Genomic DNA, 22744 nt, shown 5'->3' with positions numbered 1-22744 from the left:
TTCCTGGCCATGCCCTAAAAACCCTGGTTTAAGAAACCAGGAGATGCCCATTTTGTATGCTGGAGCCCAGAGCTCCTTTGCAGCCACTTTGTTCTTCTTTTTGCCTGAACTGCTGAACAAAACCAGATTCATCACTTAACCCCAGAGCTTCCTGTTGTGGGTGAACCCAGAGACTATTGTTAATGGCTTCCATACAGTCCATGATATAAACCCAACTCTAAACCATGATACACAACTATACCATTCTGTCCACTGGATCTGTGGTTGGAATCAGCAACCTGGCATGTGCCTGTTTCTTCTTGCACAGATATTCCTTCAAGATTCCTAACATATATTTAATTGCTATGCTGAAGTTTTCTCAGTAATCAATATAAAAAAACAACAGCCTATATCCTATTGTCACAAGCAGTAAGAATGTTCAGTTTTATTTTACGTAAATTTCAACTTCTCCCCCTACCTCCTTTTTTGTTTTTTTTGAAAGGTATAATTCAGAAACTAAGACAGTGAAAGTTGGAGGTAAAGGTGCAGTGCAGGTCAACTTTACTTTGACTCGAAAAGACTCCAAAGTAGAGGAGGGAACAGTACCAGATATAAACATGGTTGGCCTCAACGGCACAGTCACCAAAGAGTTTGAGACCCTGATTAAAGACCTCTCAGCAGAGAATGGCTTGGAGCGCCTCCTGCTGTCGTCATCGGCAGATGTCCAGCCTCATCGCTACCGTTCCTACAATGAACTCTCAGAGTCTCTTAGAGGCCTCAACTTGAACTATCGGAAGATCACAAATCTCTCTAGGTAGGTGGAACTCCTGGGCTATGGGGAATTCTGTTTGTTCTGGAGAAGTCACAGCTTTGCTGTAATAATAAGTCCTTTATGTAATCCTGAACAAGCATTTGACAAGCTTACTCTGAATAGGGAGTGACCCTGTGTACATTTCTGGCTAAACAAAAAACAAATTTGAACACTGTATCCAGACAACCCACATTCTGTCCTGAGAAATCCCAAACTGTGTATTCTGCAAGCAGAGCAAAGTCTGTTAATTTTCTCTGAATTCTTTATTATTTATTCTTCTTTTGTGAAACATAGAGGGGGCAACAATCTATGCAGGGATCGTAGGCTCCTGAAAAATCCTGTTTTTGCAGCCTCTGGCTTTTGCACGCATCAACCACACACAAGGCTCAAGCTGTTCTTTCCATTAAAAAGCTAACCAGCTGTACCTTTGTTTGTTTGTTTGTTTCTCAGCTTGGGCCAAAGTGTTGAGTTTCGTCATATCTGGTCCCTGGAAATCTCCAACAAACCCAAAGAATCTGAGCCAGAGGAGCCAAAGATCCGTTTTGTGGCTGGCATCCATGGCAATGCCCCTGTTGGCACAGAGCTGCTCTTGGCCTTGGCAGAGTTCCTCTGCATGAACTACAAAAAGAACCTGGCCATTACCAAGGTAGGCTGTTGCATGTCTGTCAGCTTCAGGATGTCCCTTTCGGGCACTCTATGGACTATTAGAGGGGGATGTCACTTAACAAAGAATATGTCTGAGAAGAACTCTCAGGTTGGGTGGGGGAACGTATGGCTCTTTAGGTGTTGCTGAACAGTGGTGATGGGAGCTGCAGTTCAGCAGCTTCCAGAGGGCCCAAGGATCCCCACCCCTGCCTCAGGAGATCCAAAGTGATGCTGAGTGTAAAGGCTGCTGAGACCGATTTGTCAGCCTCTACTTCTCAGGTGGGAAAAACATGGCTTTTACCTGGTATATTGGAGCTAAGGGTACAACACCACGAGACTTCAATAAATCTGACTAATAATAATAATAATTTATACCCCCGCCCGCTTTGGATGGCTTCCAACAAAATATTCCCCAGCCACTCTGGGCGGCTTCCAACAAAATATTAAAATACAGTAATTCATCAAACATTAAAAGCTTCCCTAAACAGGGCTGCCTTCAGACCAAGGGATAGCCGTGAGAGCATTCAAAGTGGTCCCAGTGCCATTCAAGCAGTGACAGGCACCTATGGGAGGGGCAAACACTGCTTTCATTTCACTTTTGGAAATTCCTCAACTTCTCTTCAGTTCTTCTTCCAGACTGTCAAACTGCTGCCAGTTGTGGGATGTGGAATAATGGTGGAGGGCCGCCTCTTATGCACTGCACTTCCCGCTTCTCCAGTAGAGGCAGTTCTGTGCAAAACAGCCCTGGCTGCTCTTTCCCACCCTAGTCCTGCCACTTATCCAATGAAAAGCCAACTTCCCTCTTTCTTCACATCCACCCCTTTTAGATAGATAGGATTGGCTGATGCTTGATGATTCTCCCTTACTGTTTCTGTGTGTTTTTTTAGCTGATTGACAATACAAGAATTGTCATCGTGCCATCCCTGAATCCAGATGGGCGAGAGATTGCTCAGGAGAGAGACTGCACTTCAAAGACTGGCCTGACCAACATTCATGGCAAAGATCTGGACACTGATTTCACAAGTAAAGCATGCACACCCCTCTTCCTGTGCCAAATCCTTTCATCCCAACCTGGGGAGGGGTGTCTAATTGGTTAAAGAGAGCCCTGTTGTGGCACTGTACTAATTGCCTTTATCTACGCACTTTGATGGCTTGCCATTGAGTAGAAATGTGAGTGAATGGTCAGGTGCTTCAGTGCTGTGGCAGCAGCCTTGGCAAAGCTTGTGTACTGTCTGGAGTCACCTGTTCCTCACCAGGTTGTTACTGAGTTGTTTGCTTGCCTCAAGTCTTGAGAACCTCTGTGTCTTACTCCATTAGGCAATTCCTCTGGGGCAAGAGAACCGGAAACCAAGGCCATCATGGACAACTTGATACTGAAGCAAGACTTCAGCCTCTCTGTTGCCTTGGACGGAGGATCTCTGCTTGTCACTTACCCCTATGACAAGCCTGTGCAGACAGGTAATGGCTGTGCCATCCTCTGAGTACTTTGGAAACAACTTGTGGGATTATCTTCAATCTTTTAAAGAGCACTCCATTCCCTGCTGCTTCTTGAGGAGTAAACTAGACATGGAGAACTTGGACTGGGCATGGGGAACCTTTGACCATTCAGAGGTTGCTGAACTACAGCTCCCGTCATCCCTGGCCATTGAGCATGCTTGGCTTCTCATCGGCTATTATAATGAGACCATGACATTTGCTGTCTGCCTCGAGCACCACAGGCTGAATCACACACTTGTTGACTCTCTAACTTCCCTTTTCTTTTTATAGTGGAGAACAAAGAGACTCTGAGATATTTGGCATCTGTGTATGCAAACAACCATCCCACAATGCATCTGGGCCAGCCTAGCTGTCCAAACAAGTCAGGTATGTGCCCAGGGTGCTTTGGACCTTTTGGGGCAGGCTTGTTTCCTACAAAGGGCTTCTGATTTTATGTCTCTCTCTTGCAGATGAGAATATTCCTGGAGGAGTGTTGCTTGGGGCTGAATGGAATAGTCACTTGGGAAGCATGAAGGTATTTCACAGTTGTACTACACTTTGAGGATCTGGTTTCTCTTAGCCAAATTCAATCAGAGTTGCCAGTGGTGGCGCTTTGGTCCAGTCCTGTCTCTCTTTCCTGCCACAAACCCTCTTTTTGCATTTCTTTTTGTCAGGATTTCAGTCTTTCCTACGGACACTGCCCAGAGATTACGGTATACACTGGCTGCTGTTACTTTCCCAGTGCAGGGCAGCTTCCTACTCTTTGGGCGGAGAATAAGAAATCTCTTCTCAGCATGCTAGTGGAGGTGAGTTTGGACTTGAACGCATTCAAGCTTTTGTTTGCAATTGCTCAGAATGGGCTGGACACCATGTTAGATTTCAGGATGGAATTTCTTGTAGCTGTTTACTGTTGGATATTCATTGTACACGGAACCGATATTAAAAAAATGTATACACATAAATCATTAAACAGCACAGAGCGCTCATTAAAATGACTGTCTACTCAAGCAAATATTAAACAACTGTCAGCATTAAAGACTTCAGGAAAATCCAGAAAATCCAGAGTGAGGCTGCCAGCAGAATCTCTGCTAGAATTGTGTTCCCAAGCATGGGACCAGTGGCACCCATTACTGACTTCCAACTGAGGCCAGACAGACCTCTATGATATGGAGGACAACTAACAGCTCTCCTCTGGGTGATATAGTGAGGACCCAGTAAAGGTGTAATGAGTGAGCTGAGATTTTCAACAAGGTTTATGCTGGTTTTAAATCCTCCTTGGCTCTGAGGTTTGTTGGGTCATCCTGGGCCCACTGCCTGCCACTCTGCCTGATAATGTGTTGCGTTCCCAGTCATAAGCCTTGAGGGTTAGGCAATGAGGAAATGTAACATCAGGAACATACGTTTGGGTCTTGCTTAATTTTTGTGCATATTTTGTTCTATGGAGGTTTTCTTACTTCAGAGATGGAGAATCCTTTTCAATCCAAGGGCGGCATTCCCCTCATGGTCAATCTTCTGGGAGCCACATGCCAGAGTCAAAAATGGATGAAGAAGCAGATGCAGCTCTTTCTTTTGCACAGTTGACTATACATTCCAGCCTTGTAAAGGTTTCTACAATCCACCCACCTGTGGCAATCTCTCAGTCCAGGCACGCAAGAGGGCAGCTAGGCAAAAGCATTTGCAGAGAGCAGGCTAGGGAGGGGTGAGGCCTCCACAGTCCACATAGAGAGGCCTGGAGAGCCACATCCAGCCTGCAGACCAGAGGTTTCCCCACCTTTGTCATATCCCATAGAGAAGAGAAGATTTGTATCCTTACAGAAAAGTACTTATTGATGTACGCCTCCTCAGATTCCTTCCTTTCCTTCCAGGTTCATAAAGGAGTCTATGGGTTTGTCCGAGACAGGCATGGACAGCCAGTGTCGAAAGCTCAAATTGTGCTCAACGAAGGGGTAAAAGTCTACACTAAGGAAGGTGGTTATTTCCATGTGCTGCTGGCTCCTGGCTACCATAAGATCCATGCCATAGCGGAAGGCTATCAGCAGCAGCATGTCAAGGTATGGGAAAGGCACACCACAGCCTTGTTTCATAATCCTGGTGGAAGATGTGATTGAGACAGCTTTGGCTTGAGTTGGGAAGAAATGCAGCATGAGACCTGAAGCATTTCTTTGGAAGGCGACCATCACACAAGAACCTTCTGGGAATTGGGAGCCGGAGCTGTGTGACAGAAGGCAGATGAGAAGTCCTGGCTGTAAAGAGGAACTGAGAACAGTGGGGGTTTGGAAAGGGGGACACTGTGTACTTTCAGAAGGTCAAAAGGGATTTAGGAATTAGGACACCAAATTGTGCAGGAACTCTTTGTGCTCAGGAACTCTTTGAGAGGAGTCGTCTCTCTTGTTGTGGGCAAGGAGATTATGAGGAAAGGGGTTCTGCCACTGCAAGAGAAACATGAACTTACCTTCACATTGAAGGCAAGAATGTTACATGTGAACCTCTCAGAGGTTCCCACTCTACCCAGAAGGTATCCCACCACATTCCAAGCACCTGGGAATTTGGCTTTCTAACCTATTTGAGTTTGACAGCATTTGTGTGTTAGGGACTGGAGCAGACTCCCCCCCCCCAACCATTGTGCATAAAACATACCCTAAGATTCTGTCCTTGCCCTCCCCACAAAACGAGTTCAGTGCAGACTTTTTCCTTATTCCATAATAGAGTCCCAGGCCCCTGGTTGCTGGTACATTCGGAGTGGGGCGTGTTGGCTTCTTTTCTCACTTAACCCTGGACTTGTGCTTTCATCCACACAATTGCTGAAATGCGTACTGCTTCTTTCCAGGTCTTGGTTCGCCATGACATGGCTAGCTTTCTCCATGTGCAGTTTGACACGGACAACAAGATCTTTGGCCTTCCAAGGGAGTTGGTGGTTACGGTAGCAGGTGAGACCCCACATTACTGTTCCCTCTTGTGTGTTGTGGGGGGAAGTGTCTGTGTCTGAATGTCTATTTAGGAGGCTAGAAAGTAAGACATTTCACCCCTCTGGCTCTTTAAAGACTTGAGCCATTTTCTCCTTCTGTGTCCCCTGCATGCCCCATGGCTCCTGAATCTAGGATGCCTCTGCTTGCTACGAAGAACAGCTTCATATATTAATATGTGGGAGGTATTTTCTTACATAAACATGCAAAATGTAATGTGTGTAAATGTAACTTAGGTGCATGATAAACCCATGGAGTTGCATGTGTCGTCTTCTGTTAAAGAAGCTTCTGCCCTTGTCCTGATGTTGATGTGTGGGTTTTGATTTCTCTCACACACAACCCCCTTTTTCCAGGGGCTACCATGACAGCTGTGATCCTGACAGCCTGCATCATCTGGTGTGTGTGTTCCATCAAGTCCAACCGGCACAAGGACGGCTTCCACCGCCTACGACAGCACCATGACGACTATGAGGACGAGATCCGCATGATGTCCACGGGCTCCAAGAAGTCCTTGCTGAGCCACGAGTTCCAGGATGAAACGGACACTGAGGAGGAGACACTCTACTCTAGCAAACACTGACCCACCCGGCAGCAGGGAAGTTCCCTGCAGAGACAGATCCTGCAACACTGAGCATTTCCCCCTTCTCAAGCGATGGACCCAGAACGTGTGTCCTCCCAAACCTTTGCTCTTGGCTCATGCCAGTTCCTGGTTTATGCACAAGGAGGGCACCTCACCCCCACCCCACCCTCCAGCTGGCTTCTCTTCTAGTCAGGAGTGCAACTGGAAGCTTGGTTGCTTACAAGCCCACTCCAGGGAGGGGAACGACCAAATGGTTTTGTGGCGTTGCTAGCACTTCGGCAATGTTTTCCCTAAGCCCATCTGAGACTTTTCACTCCATGCAATTATCTGTGGGAAATTCACTGTAGCTGCCAAGACGTTTGTCTAAACTACTGCTGCTCCAGCAGCATATGGAAGTCTCTGGAACCTCTTATTCTCTTCTGCCTGGGGCAGGATTAATGGGTGCAGGGTGTTAGGAAACTGGTCTTTGCTCACTACTTAGAGGAATTAAGCTCTTCCTTCTGTTAAGAATGACTTCAGGTTAGGTTATTTTGGCAGAAGCCTGGTTCATGGTTACCTTTGACTCCTAGCAAAAGAGGAGTGTTGTATCAAGATGCAAGAATCTCTGTCTCCAGTAAAGGCGACAGTTCTTTTGAAAAATAAAAAACGTGTTTTGGTTGAGTTCTCTCGCACCGATCCTGCTTCAGAAGTTCTGATGTTCACTATTTGACAATGTAGACTAGCAAGAGTCTAACGCTAGCTAGATTGTGAGCCAGAATTCCTGGCTTGGATGCCAAATGGTCCTTCGCAGCTCATTTTTTTTGGATTCAGGCAGCCTTTGTACAAGCAGCCAGACTAGTGGCTTTCGTGACTGTGTATCTGTAGTCTAGAAAAATATTTCCTCCTAGTAAACCTTATTAATATGCAATTGCTTTGAAAACTCACCAGGTTACTCCTAACCACAAAAAAACAAGAGCGGGGAGTGGGCACCTCCTTCTTGATCCTTCCTTTTTTGAGCACCAAGTCTGTAACTGCAAATTTGCTCTTCTGCTGAGATTATATTTTGCTGCTTCTCAAAGTATCTCCAAAAGGGAGAGAGAATGTTAGTGGGCCTGTTCTGGATGGGAAGGCACTACGGTGGTTATTCCTCATGTTGCATGGTACAAGTCTAGTCCCCCCCCCCTCTTCAGCCACTTGTTTGGAAATTTCATTTATGGACTTTGCATATAGTGAGAGTAAAAAGCTGTTGCAAAGCTGACACACAGTTACCACAAGCTTCGGGGAAGGGCTGCAACTCAGTGGTAGAGCATCCACTTTTCATATAGACAGTTCCAGATTCAATCTCCAACAGCATCTCCACATGGGGCTGGGGATGTTCCTCCTGCCTGAAACCCTGGAGAGGCACTGCCAGGAAGTGTTGACAGTACTGAGCTAGATGGACCAAATGGTCTGGCTTGATTTAAGGCTGCCTCCTATTTTTCTGATGTTTTATGTTTCACTGTTTGGGCTAGAAAAATCTCTTAGAAGGTAGACCAGCTCCCTCTTTGTACATGATGGATATGTGTGTGTGTCTTTTGTTTCCTTGTTAAACATCACCATTTCTTAAGCCTTGTTAGCTTTATTTGGGGAAGGCATCAGGGTTAAAATCCAGCCAGGTGCATGCTCACTAGGGGTCAAACCACGAAGTGGATGAATTGCAGCCGAGTGAAGCTGGGCTGTTTTGAGGGTTGGGGAATGGAAAGGATTGTGGTGATTTCTGCATTGCTGCTGCCAGGCAAGACTGGACAGGCACCACCCATTTGCAAGTATTTATCTGCTGGGTGACGTCCTCTTGCCAATATGTATCTTTGTGTCATGGGCTCTTACATTACCTGTGTAGGAAGATGCAACCTGTCACGGAGTCGGGCTAACAAAACAGACCAGTTTTTTTGTTTTTGTTTTGAAGAAAGATAATGAAATCTGTGGGAGGTAAACAAGGCTCAGTCACTCATCCTTTGCTAGCTTTCTTATTGGAACTTAGCTAAATACTTCCACCTATACTGACTCAGTTTGTTGTGAGAAATGCTTATGTCACCCTTTGCCAAACTAGTCTCCTTCACACGTTTTAGACTGCAATACCCATCAGGCCTGGTCAGCTTGTCCAAAACCTATGGAGGGGACCAGCATGGCAAAGGCTGGTATAAGTGATCCACAAGGCCTTATCTCAAACCTCTTTGATTGGGAACACAGTGACTGGGATTGCCACACTTATTCTATGGCTTACTGCTAAGTACATATACCATAATTATCTGAAACCCCATGAGATGATGCTTTCAGTATACCCTCTCTAATAGCTAGGGCTAGAAATACCCTCTAGCCTTTGTTCTCTGTCTGGATTTGCTCACTGTAAACCGCCCTGTGATCCTTGGATGAAGGCCAGTATAGAAATTGAATAAATAATAGTAATTGCATTCTGCCAAGGCACTCAAGGCTGTTTACAGTTGTAAAATACTAAACTGAGTAATATACAAGACTGCCTCTCAGGCAGACTGATGTTCCCTTCAGGATTTGATGGTAATATGCTCCCCGGCCTCGGCTTCCTTAACTTCAGTTTCCCTCCTTCTTAAGTAACTGCAGGGACCATGAACCCTGGTATCCCCAACATGGTGCCTGTGGGCTCAGACACCTACACACCTCTTTGTACCCATAAAGGTCCCCTCCCATTTTTATCCCTTTTAAAAAGTTGAGGTGGTTTGGGGTCTTGCCTGCTTTTCTGTTGTTTGGGGGGGGGTTATGTTTTTGCCTCTTTAGGAAACGCAGTGACCAGCTTTGCCAGCCTTATTCCATGAAATGGGTGTTGTGTGGTGCCCACAACAGTTTTTTTATTTTAATTCCACATGTGCCCCCCTGGGCTTCAAAGGTTGAAGACGTGAGTTAACACTGTCCCTCTCATATCAGCCAGGATTGGATTCTATGAAATCAAGTTCCTAAGTCCATTAACAACCTTCCTACCTGTTTTATCCATCCCAAAATACTGTTACAAAAGTCTTCAATGCTATCCTAATCATCTTCTGCCTTAATTGATGTTTGGCTTTTAATATATAATCTTCTGAAGTACAAATTATTGAGTGTGGATTCCAGATATCCTTGTTGCCATATTATGGGTCTTGGGTTGGGCCTTCCTAACACATATTTAGAGGATTCTCTCCTTGCCATTCTTCCTCCTAAACTTCCCAGGTGGCAATAAGGTGGTATTTGGGTGGGGCACCAGACCTCTTTGCAGAACTTGTATGAAATGTAGAATCTCAATGTGGAGGCAAGTCTTGCCTTGATGATCACAGGTGGCTGCATCTGTTTGGTAGCAATTATGCAAAGGTGCTTAAAGAACAACAAAAGTGCGTCCTGCTCCTGCTCTGTGCGACACCTTATGCCTTTGGAGGATCTGGTGTTTGCTTCTGTGGTGCGGAAGAGTGGTCTGCAACTGCTGCTGGTGTGTAACCCATCCCTGTCTTAGTCCATGCACTGTTGTGCCTTCAAAAGCAAAGTTTGAAATTAGGGGCTTGACTTGGGAATGCAAACCAGTGGGTGTGAATGGGGGGTGGGGTGGCTTGATGACTCTTCTGTGAGTGTGTGTTGGGTTTTTTAACATGTACACTGAGCTCTAATCTGTATAAAACTATTTTATGATGTCTCTTCTTCCTGTGTCTTATTTGCTTCACCGCTGGTTACATTCCTTGGTGTGGATCAGAGCTTATATGCAGGGGCATCTTTTTCTAGATCAAATGCAAAATACACGCACAGCTGCCTCATTTGTTCCTGTGTTTTTGCCATTGGGGCGAGGGAGGGAAGTTGTGGCCTTCCTCTTGTTGTTGGACTGCAACTTCCATCAGCCTGATCACTGGGCTAGTGGGAATTGGAGTCCACTCCTGCTCCAAAAGCTTCTTTCAGCCTTGCTTTAGTCTTCCCAAAGGGCTGTTCCTAATGTCCATTATGGTGCCAAGAGCCACACTTTAGAATTCTCCCTTGAAATAACATGGAAATTGCAATGCAAGAGTCAGCTCTCACCTGTACAAGTTGCTGGAAGCTTTTTTTCCCTTTTTCTCAAGCCCTCAGTATTTATGTTACATTCCTGTCCTCTTTGCACACTGATCCCCAGCACAGGTTCTATAAGAATATCCAACCATATTAAATACCCATCAAACAAAACTGAAGTCCTCAACATACAATACTTAATTGCTCCTGCGGCAATAAATCACCAGTGGCCCTACCATCCCTTTCTATCAAAATTCTGGGCAATGGTGGAGTTTTTTAAAACTTCCACCTAAAATTAAACATAGGGTGCTACTTCAGCTTGAGAAGGGGAGACAAGTTTCCAGGTAGTATGAGTCATGCTGTATTGTTTTTTAAAAGGATTAGCTAGTGGTATTGTAACAGAGCAGCCCCTTCATGATCGGAATACAGCATCTGAAACACACTGTGGGACCACCAGCTTGTTACAGCAGTATCCCTTTACACAGGCTTTAGGGGAGCTGAATATACGTCGCCCTATTAAGTTAGATAACTAGCCTGTCTGCTCCACGGTTTCATCTTTTGTGTGGCAGTGGCTCAGGCAGAGGGGATTTACACACACACACACACAAATTCCTTGAGATCCTTTTGAAATGAAATTTGAAGATCAAACCTTCTGCAGGCAATGACTACTAGTCTGTGTTTACAACAAAGTTTTCATACATTTTAATGCTGCAAAGGTATGGACTTTCTCAGGGACAGCTTTTATCACCAACCCGCTCCTACCTAACAATATACAACTGACCCAGCTACATGCCCTGCACCAAGCAAACTAAGCTGCTTGCTATAAAGCCAAAACTAAACGGCATTGGTTTTATGTTCAGGGCCCAGCTTTAATCCACAGCATCTTTTGGTCACTAGGCTCCTCAGTTATCAGCAAGTAACAAACATGGCATCTTAATGGGATGGAGATCTTTAGTTGTGGTGCACCAACAGAGATAATCACAAAGGCCTCCAGTCTTTTTCAGTTGCATTTAAACTAACTCCTCCAACAGACAGTCAAATGTGATACATCAACGATCAGTTTACCTACAAGATTTCCTTACCCCAAATGTGTCCGTTCAACCACTTTGATTGGCAGAATTGGCACTACCACACTACCATTGGTGCCACATAAAATACCTCTCCTGAATTTGTAAGAACTCAGTTGTTTAGGATGGCAGTACCTGCACTTTGGAGCTCCCAGCCTATTGAGAGCAAGCAGGTGCTTTCACTATTTTTGGTGCCTTGTTTAGACCTGCCTACCCAGATGCTTAGAAAGTTGAAGTAATTTTAATCTGTTTTAATATTTTAAATTTTGCTTCTTTTAAAGTCTTGAGGGGCTGGGAGCTGGGGGCACTGTCCTACAGTGGTTCCGCTCCTTCCTCCTGGGCCGTGTTCAGAAAGTGGTGGTGGGGGATGAGTGTTCAGACCCCTGGACTCTCACTTGTGGGGTGCCGCAGGGTTCTGTCCTCTCCCCCATGCTTTTCAACATTTACATGCAGCCGCTGGGAGAGATCATCAGGAGGTTTGGGCTGGGTGTTCATCAGTATGCGGATGATACCCAGCTCTACCTCTCTTTTAAATCAGAACCAGTGAGGGCAGTGAAGGTCCTGTGTGAGTGTCTGGAGGCGGTTGGAGGATGGATGGTGGCTAACAGATTGAGGTTGAATCCTGACAAGACAGAAGTACTGTTTCTGGGGGACAGGAGGCGGGCAGGTGTGGAGGATTCCCTGGTCCTGAATGGGGTAACTGTGCCCCTGAAGGACCAGGTGCGCAGCCTGGGAGTCATTTTGGACTCACAGCTGTCCATGGAGGCACAGGTCAAATCTGTGTCCAGGACAGCTGTTTACCAGCTCCATCTGGTACGTAGGCTGAGACCCTATCTGCCTGCGGACTGTCTCGCCAGAGCGATGCATGCTCTGGTTATCTCCCGCTTGGACTACTGCAATGCACTCTACGTGGGGCTACCTTTGAAGGTGACTCAGAAACTAAAACTAATCCAGAATGCAGCAGCTAGACTGGTGACTGGGAGCGGCCGCCGAGACCATATAACACCGGTCTTGAAAGACCTACATTGGCTCCCAGTATGTTTCCGAGCACAATTCAAAGTGTTGGTGCTGACCTTTAAAGCCCTAAACGGCCTCGGTCCAGTATACCTGAAGGAGCGTCTCCGCCCCCATCATTCTGCCCGGACGCTGAGGTCCAGCGCCAAGGGCCTTCTGGCGGTTTCCTCATTGCGAGAAGCAAAGCTACAGGGAACCAGGCAGAGGGCCTTCTCGGTAGTGGCGCCCACCCTGTGGAACGCCCTTCCAGCAGATGTCAAAGCGATAAACAACTACCTGACATTCAGAAGACATCTTAAGGCAGCCCTGTTCAGGGAAGTTTTTAACGTGTGATATTTTACTGTATTTTTGGTTTTTATGGAAGCCGCCCAGAGTGGCTGGGGAGGCCCAGCCAGATGGGCAGGGTATAAATAATAAATTATTATTATTATTATTATTATTATTATTATTAAAGTATAGTTATGAATTTTTCTTGGTTTTACTGTTTTATATTTTGTAAACCTCTTTCAGGTTTTTATTTTTTTCAAAATATAGCGGTGTATAAATTTTATAAAATAAGTAAGTAAATAAATGCAGTAGTGATGAAAGTTTTTTGGACAATGCAGACCTGAATGGACCCAATGATCTGATTTGGTACAAGGTGGCTTCTTACATGATGCACTATGTTGAGTTCCTTGGAAGAAAGCTGGGTTACGTATGTATAATGATAAATAAATGAATCAATTAATTAGGCTGCAATCATAACCTTATGGGAGCAAGACCCACTGAATTATTCAGTGAGAGCCAGTGCAGAGTATTAGTAAGTGTCAGACTAGGACCTTGGAGAACAGGGTTCAAATCCCCACACAAACAGGAAGCTCACTGGGTGTGACCTTGGGTTCCAGTCACTTCCGCCCAGTGTGGCGGGGGCAATCCATTCAGATGGGTGGGGAACAAATTATTATTATTATTCCTCTCTCAGCCTGACCTACCTCACAGGGGGGTTGGGAGGATTAAATGAGCAGCGGCAGAATCATGCACACCACCTTGAGCTCCCTGGGGAAAAGTGGAATAGAAATAGATTCATTCATTCATTCATTAGATCGCGGTTTAACAATAGTACATAAAGCCATACGATAAAACCCATGGGTTTGTTTTTTTAAGAAAAATCAGATTACACCAGAATTAAAATTATGCAAAGGCATAGCGAGGATTGTACGGTATATTACCGGTAACTTGGCTTTCCGCCCGCCCAGGACCAAGTTTCAGATGGTAACCTGGGCGGGGCAGAGAACCGAAAGCCCAAAGTCCGCCCTGCGGGGTGCGGGTAGCTATTACCGCCGGGAGCCGCCGAGTGGCGCTGCCGCGCCTGGCGCTCTAGGAGTCCCCACTCCACCGCCGCTCCTCGCCATCTCTATGGTTCCACTACGCTCCACCGCCCTCCTTTCCCAGTCTACGCTCTCTGCAGTAGCCCTTGCTCTCCCTCCCCATCCCCATCTCTATGACCCGGAAGAGTCGTGCGGGAAAGGCGCTCTGGCCCGCGCCGCCTCTGTAACCCAGCGCGCCGCCGGCCTAGGCCGCCGAGGGCTGACGTTGGACAACAAAGATGGCGGCGGCGGGGGGCAGCAGCAACTACTGGGAGGGTGAGTAGGGCGGGACGGGGGGAGGAGGGGCAGCGGGGGAAGAAGAGTGAGGGGTGGGAGAGGGGGAGGGGGAGGGGGAGCTCAGCTGGGAGGGGGAGGGAGGCACCGGGTGAGGGGGAGGAAAATGGAGAGGGGGCTCTTGGGGTTGTCAAGGGAGGGGAGGCAGCGCTTTGGTCCTGGAAGGCCTCATATTCTGCGACTGGGGAGGGCGAGGGCTTCCCAAGTGTCTCGGGGGGAGGGGGCCAAGCTCAAGAAGGGGAGGGGGCTGAGGCGGGGGTGCTTTGGTTCTATTGGGCCACATTTCCGGAGGAGGGCGGGGAAAATGGAGTGGGGGGGGCGTGGTGAGGTGTGGGGCCCAGCACAGAGCATCAGGGGCCTTGTTCCAACCGGGGCCAGCAAATGCGAGACCCACAAACAAGACATCATGGGTCCCTCTCTCTTTCTCTTTCTTTCTCTCACACACATGAAAAGTGCTCAGTGGTACACTGCTCCTGTGTAAGGAGGTTCTGTTTGCTTGTCATAACTAAGGGTTAACTGCTGGAAGCTGCAGGAGGGGAGAATTTCTGTGGCGCTCAGGTCCTGCTTGGGGGCTTCGTTTGTTGGGTCATCTGTTCATTTAACTGGGTCCGCTCTGAATAGGTTATGGGGTGTTAGGGGAGGGGGTCGTACCTCAGGTGGGGGACACGTCATGCTCATTCTGGGGTGGTTTACCCAGCTTTGGTCCCCACCCTGCACTCTGCTCTCACTTGTGGCTCCAGGAAGCTGTCAGCAGGCGACAGTGGTCGCACCCCAAGAATGGCTTTGACTCACTAGCTAAACCAGGGGAAGGTAGCCGATGGGTCTCTCAGAACCTTGGTGAGTTAGGGACTTCCATTGCATGCAAAGACAGGCCCAGCAGATTGAGTGGATGGTACCAATAGTGAGTTCAACAGTCAGGAAGGCAGTTTCTGCACGTGCTGCAGAGGAAAGCGAGGGGCAGATGGGGCTTGTCAACCTGGGAATGTAGCCCATGTAGGAGAAGGAAAACTCTAATCCTAAGCCTCCGCTGCTTTGTGGGATATTTTTGGGAGAAGAAAAGGCTCAGGACTAAACCCTACACAAATCTGGAGTGGAGTCCTTGAGACAGTTGGATGGTGCCTTGTACGCCTCCTTCCAGCAACTCCTGCAGCTAAGCTGCTGCTGAACATCTTGCTCTGCTTTCCTTTGGACCACCTCAACGGGGCTGAGAGAGGATAATGTTGTCTGGGCAACCCAGCACCTCCATACACACTGGACTTTGGGGAGGTCACTTCGATGCAGCGGTCTTCACTTCACCCCAAGAGGGCACTCGGTTGTCTCTCGAGACAGACAGATGCCAACAACAGCTCTGAATAAAACTTAGTTGAATACCACCCATTTATTTATTTGCAGTGTTTATATAGTACTTTCATGCTACATGTTGTTTGGGGAGAGCAGTTAAGGTAAAGGACCCCTGGACAGTTAAGCCCAGTCAAATTCGACTATGGCGTGCAATGCTCGTCTCTGCTTTCAGGCTGAGAGAGCCGGTGTTTGTCTGAAGGCATGGACAGCTTTTCCAGGTCATGTTGCCAGCATGGCTAAACTGCTTCTGGTGCACAGGACACCGTGATGAGTGCCAGAGTGCATGGAAATGCTGTTTGTCCTCCCACTGCACCTCATCCCACTTGGGGTGTCGCAGAGAGTCTGACTAGTACTCAAGAGTCCAGGGTTTGAATCGTCACTCGGTCATGGAGCTCCCTGGGCAACCTTGGGCCGGTCAGTGCCTCTCAGCCTAACTGACCTCACCATGGTTGCTGTGGAAATTAAATGAGCAGCAGGAAAATCATTTATGCTACCTTGAGCACCCTGGAAAAATATGGGATCTAAATGCAATCATTTAATCAGTAGTAGAAGCACACATTTTCTGTTCTCTTCAGCCAGTACACTGTTAACATTTCTAAAGCAGAATGCTTTCCATTTTGCTGATCCGTGACAGATCATATTAGAAACATTGCATCTCATTACACTGTTGAAATTCATATCCATTTTCAGAAACAGAGCTGAATGAAGTGGTACCTATTTATCCACTCGTGCTGGTATGCTTTCGAGCATTCCATAAGCGGGGAGGAACCACTGAAAAGGCCCAAGCTCGAGTCACTGCCCTGCACGGCTTCCTTGGAGGGGGGCACATGGAGAGAGCCCTTGGATGGTGAACGCAGGGATTGGGTTCACTCATGTGGGAGGTGGCAGTCACTGAGGTTCTGAGACACACAGGGCTTTATAGGTCAAAACCTGAAAGGTGCCTGCAGGGAGGCAAATGGTTCAAAAGCATTTACATGCCCCTGGCACCCTGCTTCTCGCTTTCTCTATCCCACCTCCCAGTAATTGGTGCTAAGAGGGACCCTGCCATCTAAGTTGCACTGAAAGACACTATCTTTTTATGGCTTACTGGATTAGACTGAAGGTTATCTGAAATACCTTGTTTTCCTGTGGATTTTGAAACCAGTTTTATTTTAAACTTGGAGCTTTTATGCGCTGTTTTCCTTCATGAGAGTGCAGTTGTTTCCAGGAGGTTCATAAGCAGGCACTCCTCTTTGGTGTTCTGCCCCTAGCAACTGCCGCCGGAGGGATAGCTCAGTTAGTAGAGCACGAGGGTTGTGGGTTCGAGCTCCATGTTAGGCAAAGGTTGAACTAGACGATCCTTGTTGTCCCTTCCAACATTATGATTCTGTGACTCCACTTTTTATTTACTTATTATAATACTGTATAAACTGCTTTCATCAAAAATAAAATAAGAAGTGCCATAGCTGTATGGCAGAAGCCCTCAGTTTCAATTCCCAGCATCTCCACCTAGGTCTGGGAATTGCCTCCTGCCTGAAACCGCAGAGAGCTAACTGTCAGTTAGTGTAGGCAGGGCTGAAGCTAGAGGGACCTATGGTGTGACTCAGTGTACAGCAGCTTCCCATGTTCAGTATCTGGAGAGCAACAGGTTTCCCACCTCACTAGGGTGATGCAGTGAGAGGGCCAGTGGGGTGTCGCAGAGTACTCAAGAGTCCAGGGTTTGAATCGTCACTCAGTCATGGAGTTTCCTGGGCAACCTTGGGCCGGTCAGTGCCTCTCAGCCTAACTGACCTCACATGGTTGCTGTGGAAATTAAATGAGCAGCAGGAAAATCATTTATGCTACCTTGTGCACCCTGGAAAAATATGGGATCTAAATGCAATCATTTAATCAGTAGTAGAAGCACACATTTTCTGTTCTCTTCAGCCAGTACACTGTTAACATTTCCAAAGCCGAATGCTTTCCATTTTGCTGATCCGTGACAGATCATATTAGAAACATTGCATCTCATTACACTGTTGAAATTCATATCCATTTTCGGAAACAGAGCTGAATGAGTCCCCTTCCTTTTTGCCCTTGAGGACTTAGGAGCAGCAATGTGTGTGTGTAGGAATGTAGGGGTATGGATGTGTATGTAGGGGTGTGTGGGGGCAGGAAAGGCTCACTCCCCCCCCCCTTTTCTCTTGTTGGTGCAGATCTGAGGAAGCAAGCCCGGCAGCTGGAGAATGAGCTGGACCTCAAGCTGGTCTCCTTCAGCAAGCTCTGCACCAGCTACAGCCACAGCAGCTCCCGAGAAGGAAGGCGCGACAGGTATAGGTACTACTGTCCTACTTTTCTTTTGTTTTTGACATTTTTACCATTTCAAAGTAGTTTTTGTTTTAAACCTGTCTTTTCTCTATTCTTTTTGAGCTTCATTACTCAAGACTCCTGCCTTGTGGCTTACCTGACACAGTTTAGGGGTTGTGCTTGTGCCCCATCCACAATTCCTAGTTGCTTTTACACTACCTAATGAGGCTACTTCTAGGGAGAGACTTCTCCAGAAGCTTTGAGGGGCCAGGCAAAGAGGGCCATTCTGCTTCCTGGTTCTTCCCACTGCTTCTCCTAGCTGCTGTTGACCTGTCCTGAAACCATAGTGTCTGGGGTAGCTCATCAGTGCTGTACTTTCCAGATTAGGTGTCAGGAGCCAGAGTCAAGAGCAGGTCAGCAATAAAACACCTGGTGTCAGTGAAGCTGACTCTTTATTCAAAGAGCCAAAACGGTGCAGGCCTAGTGGTCACAGCAACTCTTCCCAGTAGGTCTTGCCCCACTGCTCCCTAAGATTCCTTCCCCAGCAATCTGAAGCTCCTTCGTCTTGTCTCTCTTTGCTCTGCTCTCTTAATTCCTCTGTGTGTTCTGGAGGACCAGCAGGGAGGGGAACTGGTCACAGCAGTAGGGAGAGACTCCCTGGCTGCTTCAACAACCCTCCTCCACTCCTCTCCAGCTTCCCCTTCTGCCTCTGATTCTGCACTGTCTTCTGCCCCAGCCTCTTCCTGTTCATTAAACCCTGTTACCTATTCAGCTTCTGTCACCTCCTCCTCCCATTCTGCTCCTTCTCCCTCTGACCACTCACTGTCCTCCCACCACCAATCCCTGGGCTCTGAGCATTCTTCCTTTGGGGGTTCCTCAACTGCTGCCTCGCCCCACTCCTCTGCATTCAACCAGTCCAAGACAATAGGAAGCCGCAGCTCAGCATCATGGCAGTTTAAAGGAACAGGCTGAAGAGCCTGGCAACAGCGCTTTTCCTTCTGTGCCTTTAAGGCCCAGGAGAGCACACATGCAACCCTCTCTGCAGGTGAGAACCACAGAGACTGGCATCAGCACCTGGGATTCTTGGGCATTTGCCTGTGGCCCATTGGTTTCCCCAGCGTTAACAGGGCCTTCTGGGTTGCAGGGTCCCCCATGACATTTTGCGACAATTAGGTGCACCTTTTTACTCTGCCATAATATTTACAGAGGGGTGTCTGTCTGTCTTTCTCAGCTCCGACACAACCCCCCTTCTGAATGGATCAAGCCAAGACCGAATGTTCGAAACAATGGCTGTAGAAATCGAGCAGCTCTTGGGGAAGGTGAGTGGGATTTCAGCCAGTTAAATTCCCAGGCCTCTGTTGCGACCTTCAAGGTTTTTGACACAAGGTGCTGGAACAGTTTAAAAAACAACGGTGCAGAAAGTGGTGGCTCTGTTTCCTTAAAGTTGTTTTCTCTCACGAGCAAAAAAGTCATCTGCTGCCTGGAATGGATGCCTTTTCTGCTTCAATTTCCTTACCCCCCCTTTTTTTTAAAGTTGTATTCTACTGCTGTGATGCAGACATTAGGGAATTTCTTAACTGCTAAGAAATTAGTGATTAAATTAGGACTGAAGTCAGATGCAGATTGATGGTCCAGGGGCCCAGCCAGTTCTTTCCTCATTCCATGAGCCATCTCCTGGAATGACCTGATTATATATATTTATCTACAGCTAGGTGGCTGTAATTCATCAGAAATCCCAGAAGCTTAATTTCATAGGTGGTAAGAAAAGTCCTTTTTAAAGTTGTTGTTGCTGCTGTTAAACAGCCAAACCCTTGCCAACCTGTTGCAAGTCATACATGTTATATATTTTCCTTTATATACCATCTCAGAGAGCAATACTTGGGACAATTATAGGTATTTTATGTTAGTTTTATGCTTTTTATTCATTTACGTTTTACATAAGACACAAAAATAAGAAAACCACTGTTAGTGAATGATAATAAAATTATCTCATTGTTAATAACAGGAACCCTCAATGCGTATCAAATTGCAGTTTTACAAAATTTAATTTAGATTTGTGCAAACTCATTTTATTTCATCTAATGAAATCTTTGTTAAGAGAGGAAGCTTTCTCTCCCTTTTTAAAAAGGCATGTTGTGATCTGCCAGGGTAATGCAGCATTTTAAGATTTTTTATGTTTTATTTTATCTGAGTAAACGTCCATTGACGGTGTCTTGTGTCAGTTTTGTACTGCTAAACCTTTTTTTGGTTTGGGATAGTCTGGTGAAGGCGGACAAAGGAATCTACTACTGCTGCACATCCATCCAGAGATGTTCCAGTAGATCCCAACATGCCTTCCATCCACCCCAATTTAAACCACCTGGAGGGTCTTGGAATGGCCTCTTTGCCTCCACCAGAACTGTCTGGTTGCTTTTCAGTCATGGGTTTTGCTCTTTACAAGCTCAATCCAAAGGGGGAGGCCTGAAAAATGCCAGCGTATTTCACCCACACAAGAGTTGCAGTGCAAGGCTGGGTAACAAGACCTTTTTAAAATTCTAAACACTGATAGCTTTGTCTGATTTCACACTGTCATTTTTGAAGCACTTTGACATTGTTGTTGCTTATTTTACCGCTGGTAATTTCTTACCATAGATAGCCCTCAGATATGTATTCTAAAGAGTAGCATAGAAATCCTCAAAATACGGTGGTCTGAGTTGTTTGTGCACAAATTGCATCAAACTGTACTGACTCCACCATTGGAGCGGTATATCTCTGTATGCCTCCCAGTTCCTGGGAACTGCAGATGGGGATAATGGTGCTGTTGTGCCCAGGTCTTACTTTGGGCTTCTCACCGGGGCATCTGGTTGGCCACTGTGAGGAGAGGGTGCTGGATTGGCCTGATTCATTGTAATGTTCTGAAGTCCCAGAACAGCACTGGGCCAAAACAGTGATTATGGAACTGTTGAGCATTTGTTTTGGAAAGCCTGTACGTTTGTTTCAGAATGCCTTCCACACCTGCCACCAGGATTTCTGCCAGCCTTGCTCTTCGTTAAAACAGCTGCTGTGTGCTCCAAAAAGCAGTGCTTTCCCTTTCCAAATGCATGCTCTTAACTTTCCTGTGGAGAACCTGTGTCCTGTCCAACCTGTGTGCTCCCTTTCCCCCCTCTCACAGCTCACAGGGATAAATGACAAAATGGCCGAGTACACCAACAGCGCCGGAGTCCCATCCCTCAACGCGGCTCTGATGCACACCTTGCAGCGGCACAGAGACATCTTGCAGGTAGGAAGAAGCTCTGGTGTTTGCCAGACTTGGTGGCTCTTTCAGCCTGTTTAGGGAAGTTTTTAATGACTGATGTTTTAATGTATTTTTAATCTTTTGCTGGAAGCCGCCCAGAGTGGCTGGGGAAATCCAGCCAGATGGGCGGGGTAGAAATAAATTATTATAGCGCAGGGGGAACTATAGTTCCCAGAATTCTTGGACGGGAGAGGAATGTGCTTTAAAGGTAGAGCATTACAGCTGAACCAGGAATCTTGTTCTGTTTCACTTCGAACAAACCATGACCTTTCAACCAACACCAAACATTGACTATGGATTTGTTTTGCATTCATCAGTTAGTTTGATCATTTATACGTGCTCTTTCCCTGTAAGGTAGGGTGTTACAACTGCAGAAGTAAATACACAGCAATCAAGTATTTTTAAAAATCATATGTTTTGTAAAGCCTGCAGGTTGTATCCAGTGAGGCGGTAAGTTAAAGAACGCACAAGCTGGCATCCTTGCTGTGAAGTAAGTTGCACAATCTATCGTGCAATGAGTTTCTGCTGGCAGAACGGTTTCATTGCCTTCCTCAGTTGCACAACATTAAAACTCATCTGTCCTCTAGCACAAGAGCCTTTGCACTAGCGGACAGAGAACGTTGGATACAGCCCTGTATGTCTTAAGAGTAACCAGTGGTCAGGGATGATGACCAGTTCCCCATTTCTTATACATGGGGAGGCAATCTCTTGAATAAGTGGGTCCCAAGCATCATAGGGCTTTTATACATCAAAACCAAGACCTTGAATTGGGTAGCTAATTGACTTTGGGTGCCATTGTTTCCATGGTCCCTAGGTGAGAAGCCTAATGGAATTCTCACAGCTGCATCTTGCATTAGCTGCAGCTTCCAAGCCGTCTTCAAGGGCAGCATAGGGTGCATTGCAGGAGTCCAGGTGGGACATTATTGGAGCATGAAGTGCAGTGGGCAAGCTGGACCTGTCTGGGAACAAACCAGCAGAAGCCAGAAATAGGTGCTCCATGCTCTAGAGGACATTCACCAACACCATGGGGACTAGGCACACCTCAAGACTATAGAGCTGGTCTTCCAGGGTGAGTGTCTATCCTCCGTGTATAGCTTTGCTTGTTCTGTGAGCTAGTTGGGAGGAGCAAATTGGTCAAAATCGGTGCATTCGCAGTACACAGTTAGCTACGGTTTACTGTTGTGTGTGAACAAGGCCGCCATGTCATGTATGAAGACCTGAACATCTGCTAGAGAATAAATGTGACCCTGATCCTGTTCTTAAATAGGTTGCAGCCACAACTGTTAAGCTAGAGTAGGCATCTACTGAGCCAGAGTCCTTGGTAGACCTGTTTCTGTGTGAGCCTTAGTTTTACACCTGGTGCATACATACTGTAGGACAGTCGTCCCCAAGCTGGCACCTTTTGGGTGCTATTGGACTCCAACCCTCTTCATCCCTGAACACTGTTTGCAGGGCCTGCTGGGAGTTGTAGTTCAGAAAATGTGGAGGAGGTCAGTGGGTTGGGAAAGGTTCTCAGATGATTTGTAACGTTTTGAGCTTCATCCTTAGAGGAAGAACAGCACTTCTCAAAGTCTAACACGCTTGGAATCTTTTGCTCTTGTTACAGGACTACACACACGAATTCCACAAAACCAAAACCAACTTCCTGGCAGTGCGGGAAAGAGAGAATCTCATGGGTTCAGTGCGGAAGGATATCGAG

General features: G+C 46.8%; 2 protein-coding genes across 4 annotated transcripts in view; both read left to right on the top strand.

Moving 5' to 3' along the window:
* The window catches only part of CPD (carboxypeptidase D), a 38411-nt gene extending 28312 nt beyond the window's left edge, over positions 1 to 10099 (top strand). The window contains exons 12-21 of the mRNA XM_083715022.1: positions 482 to 793; positions 1241 to 1436; positions 2323 to 2458; positions 2753 to 2893; positions 3203 to 3298; positions 3382 to 3446; positions 3586 to 3717; positions 4777 to 4962; positions 5739 to 5838; positions 6228 to 10099. Of these exons, the coding sequence (XP_083571148.1) occupies positions 482 to 793; positions 1241 to 1436; positions 2323 to 2458; positions 2753 to 2893; positions 3203 to 3298; positions 3382 to 3446; positions 3586 to 3717; positions 4777 to 4962; positions 5739 to 5838; positions 6228 to 6454 (1591 nt within the window). The 3' untranslated portion in view covers positions 6455 to 10099. The remainder of the gene's footprint in view (positions 1 to 481; positions 794 to 1240; positions 1437 to 2322; positions 2459 to 2752; positions 2894 to 3202; positions 3299 to 3381; positions 3447 to 3585; positions 3718 to 4776; positions 4963 to 5738; positions 5839 to 6227) is intronic.
* A 3813-nt stretch (positions 10100 to 13912) lies between these two features.
* GOSR1 (golgi SNAP receptor complex member 1) overlaps positions 13913 to 22744 on the top strand; it is a 45402-nt gene continuing 36570 nt past the window's right edge. Inside the window, exons 1-5 of one of the 3 annotated variants that reach the window (XM_083715285.1) lie at positions 13913 to 14147; positions 17681 to 17795; positions 19003 to 19090; positions 20923 to 21030; positions 22652 to 22743. In XM_083715285.1, the coding sequence (XP_083571411.1) occupies positions 14111 to 14147; positions 17681 to 17795; positions 19003 to 19090; positions 20923 to 21030; positions 22652 to 22743 (440 nt within the window). In that variant the 5' untranslated portion in view covers positions 13913 to 14110. Of the gene's footprint in view, positions 14148 to 17680; positions 17802 to 19002; positions 19091 to 20922; positions 21031 to 22651; position 22744 lie in introns of all 3 variants that reach the window. The other 2 variants (XM_083715284.1, XM_083715286.1) reach the window with 2 other exon arrangements.

This window comes from Podarcis gaigeae, assembly GCF_964106915.1.
Source record: "Podarcis gaigeae genome assembly, chromosome: 15".
In the NCBI taxonomy this organism is placed as follows: domain Eukaryota; kingdom Metazoa; phylum Chordata; class Lepidosauria; order Squamata; family Lacertidae; genus Podarcis; species Podarcis gaigeae.
The sequence above is the reverse complement of the archived record's forward strand: the minus strand, read 5'-3'. Positions and strand labels throughout refer to the sequence as shown.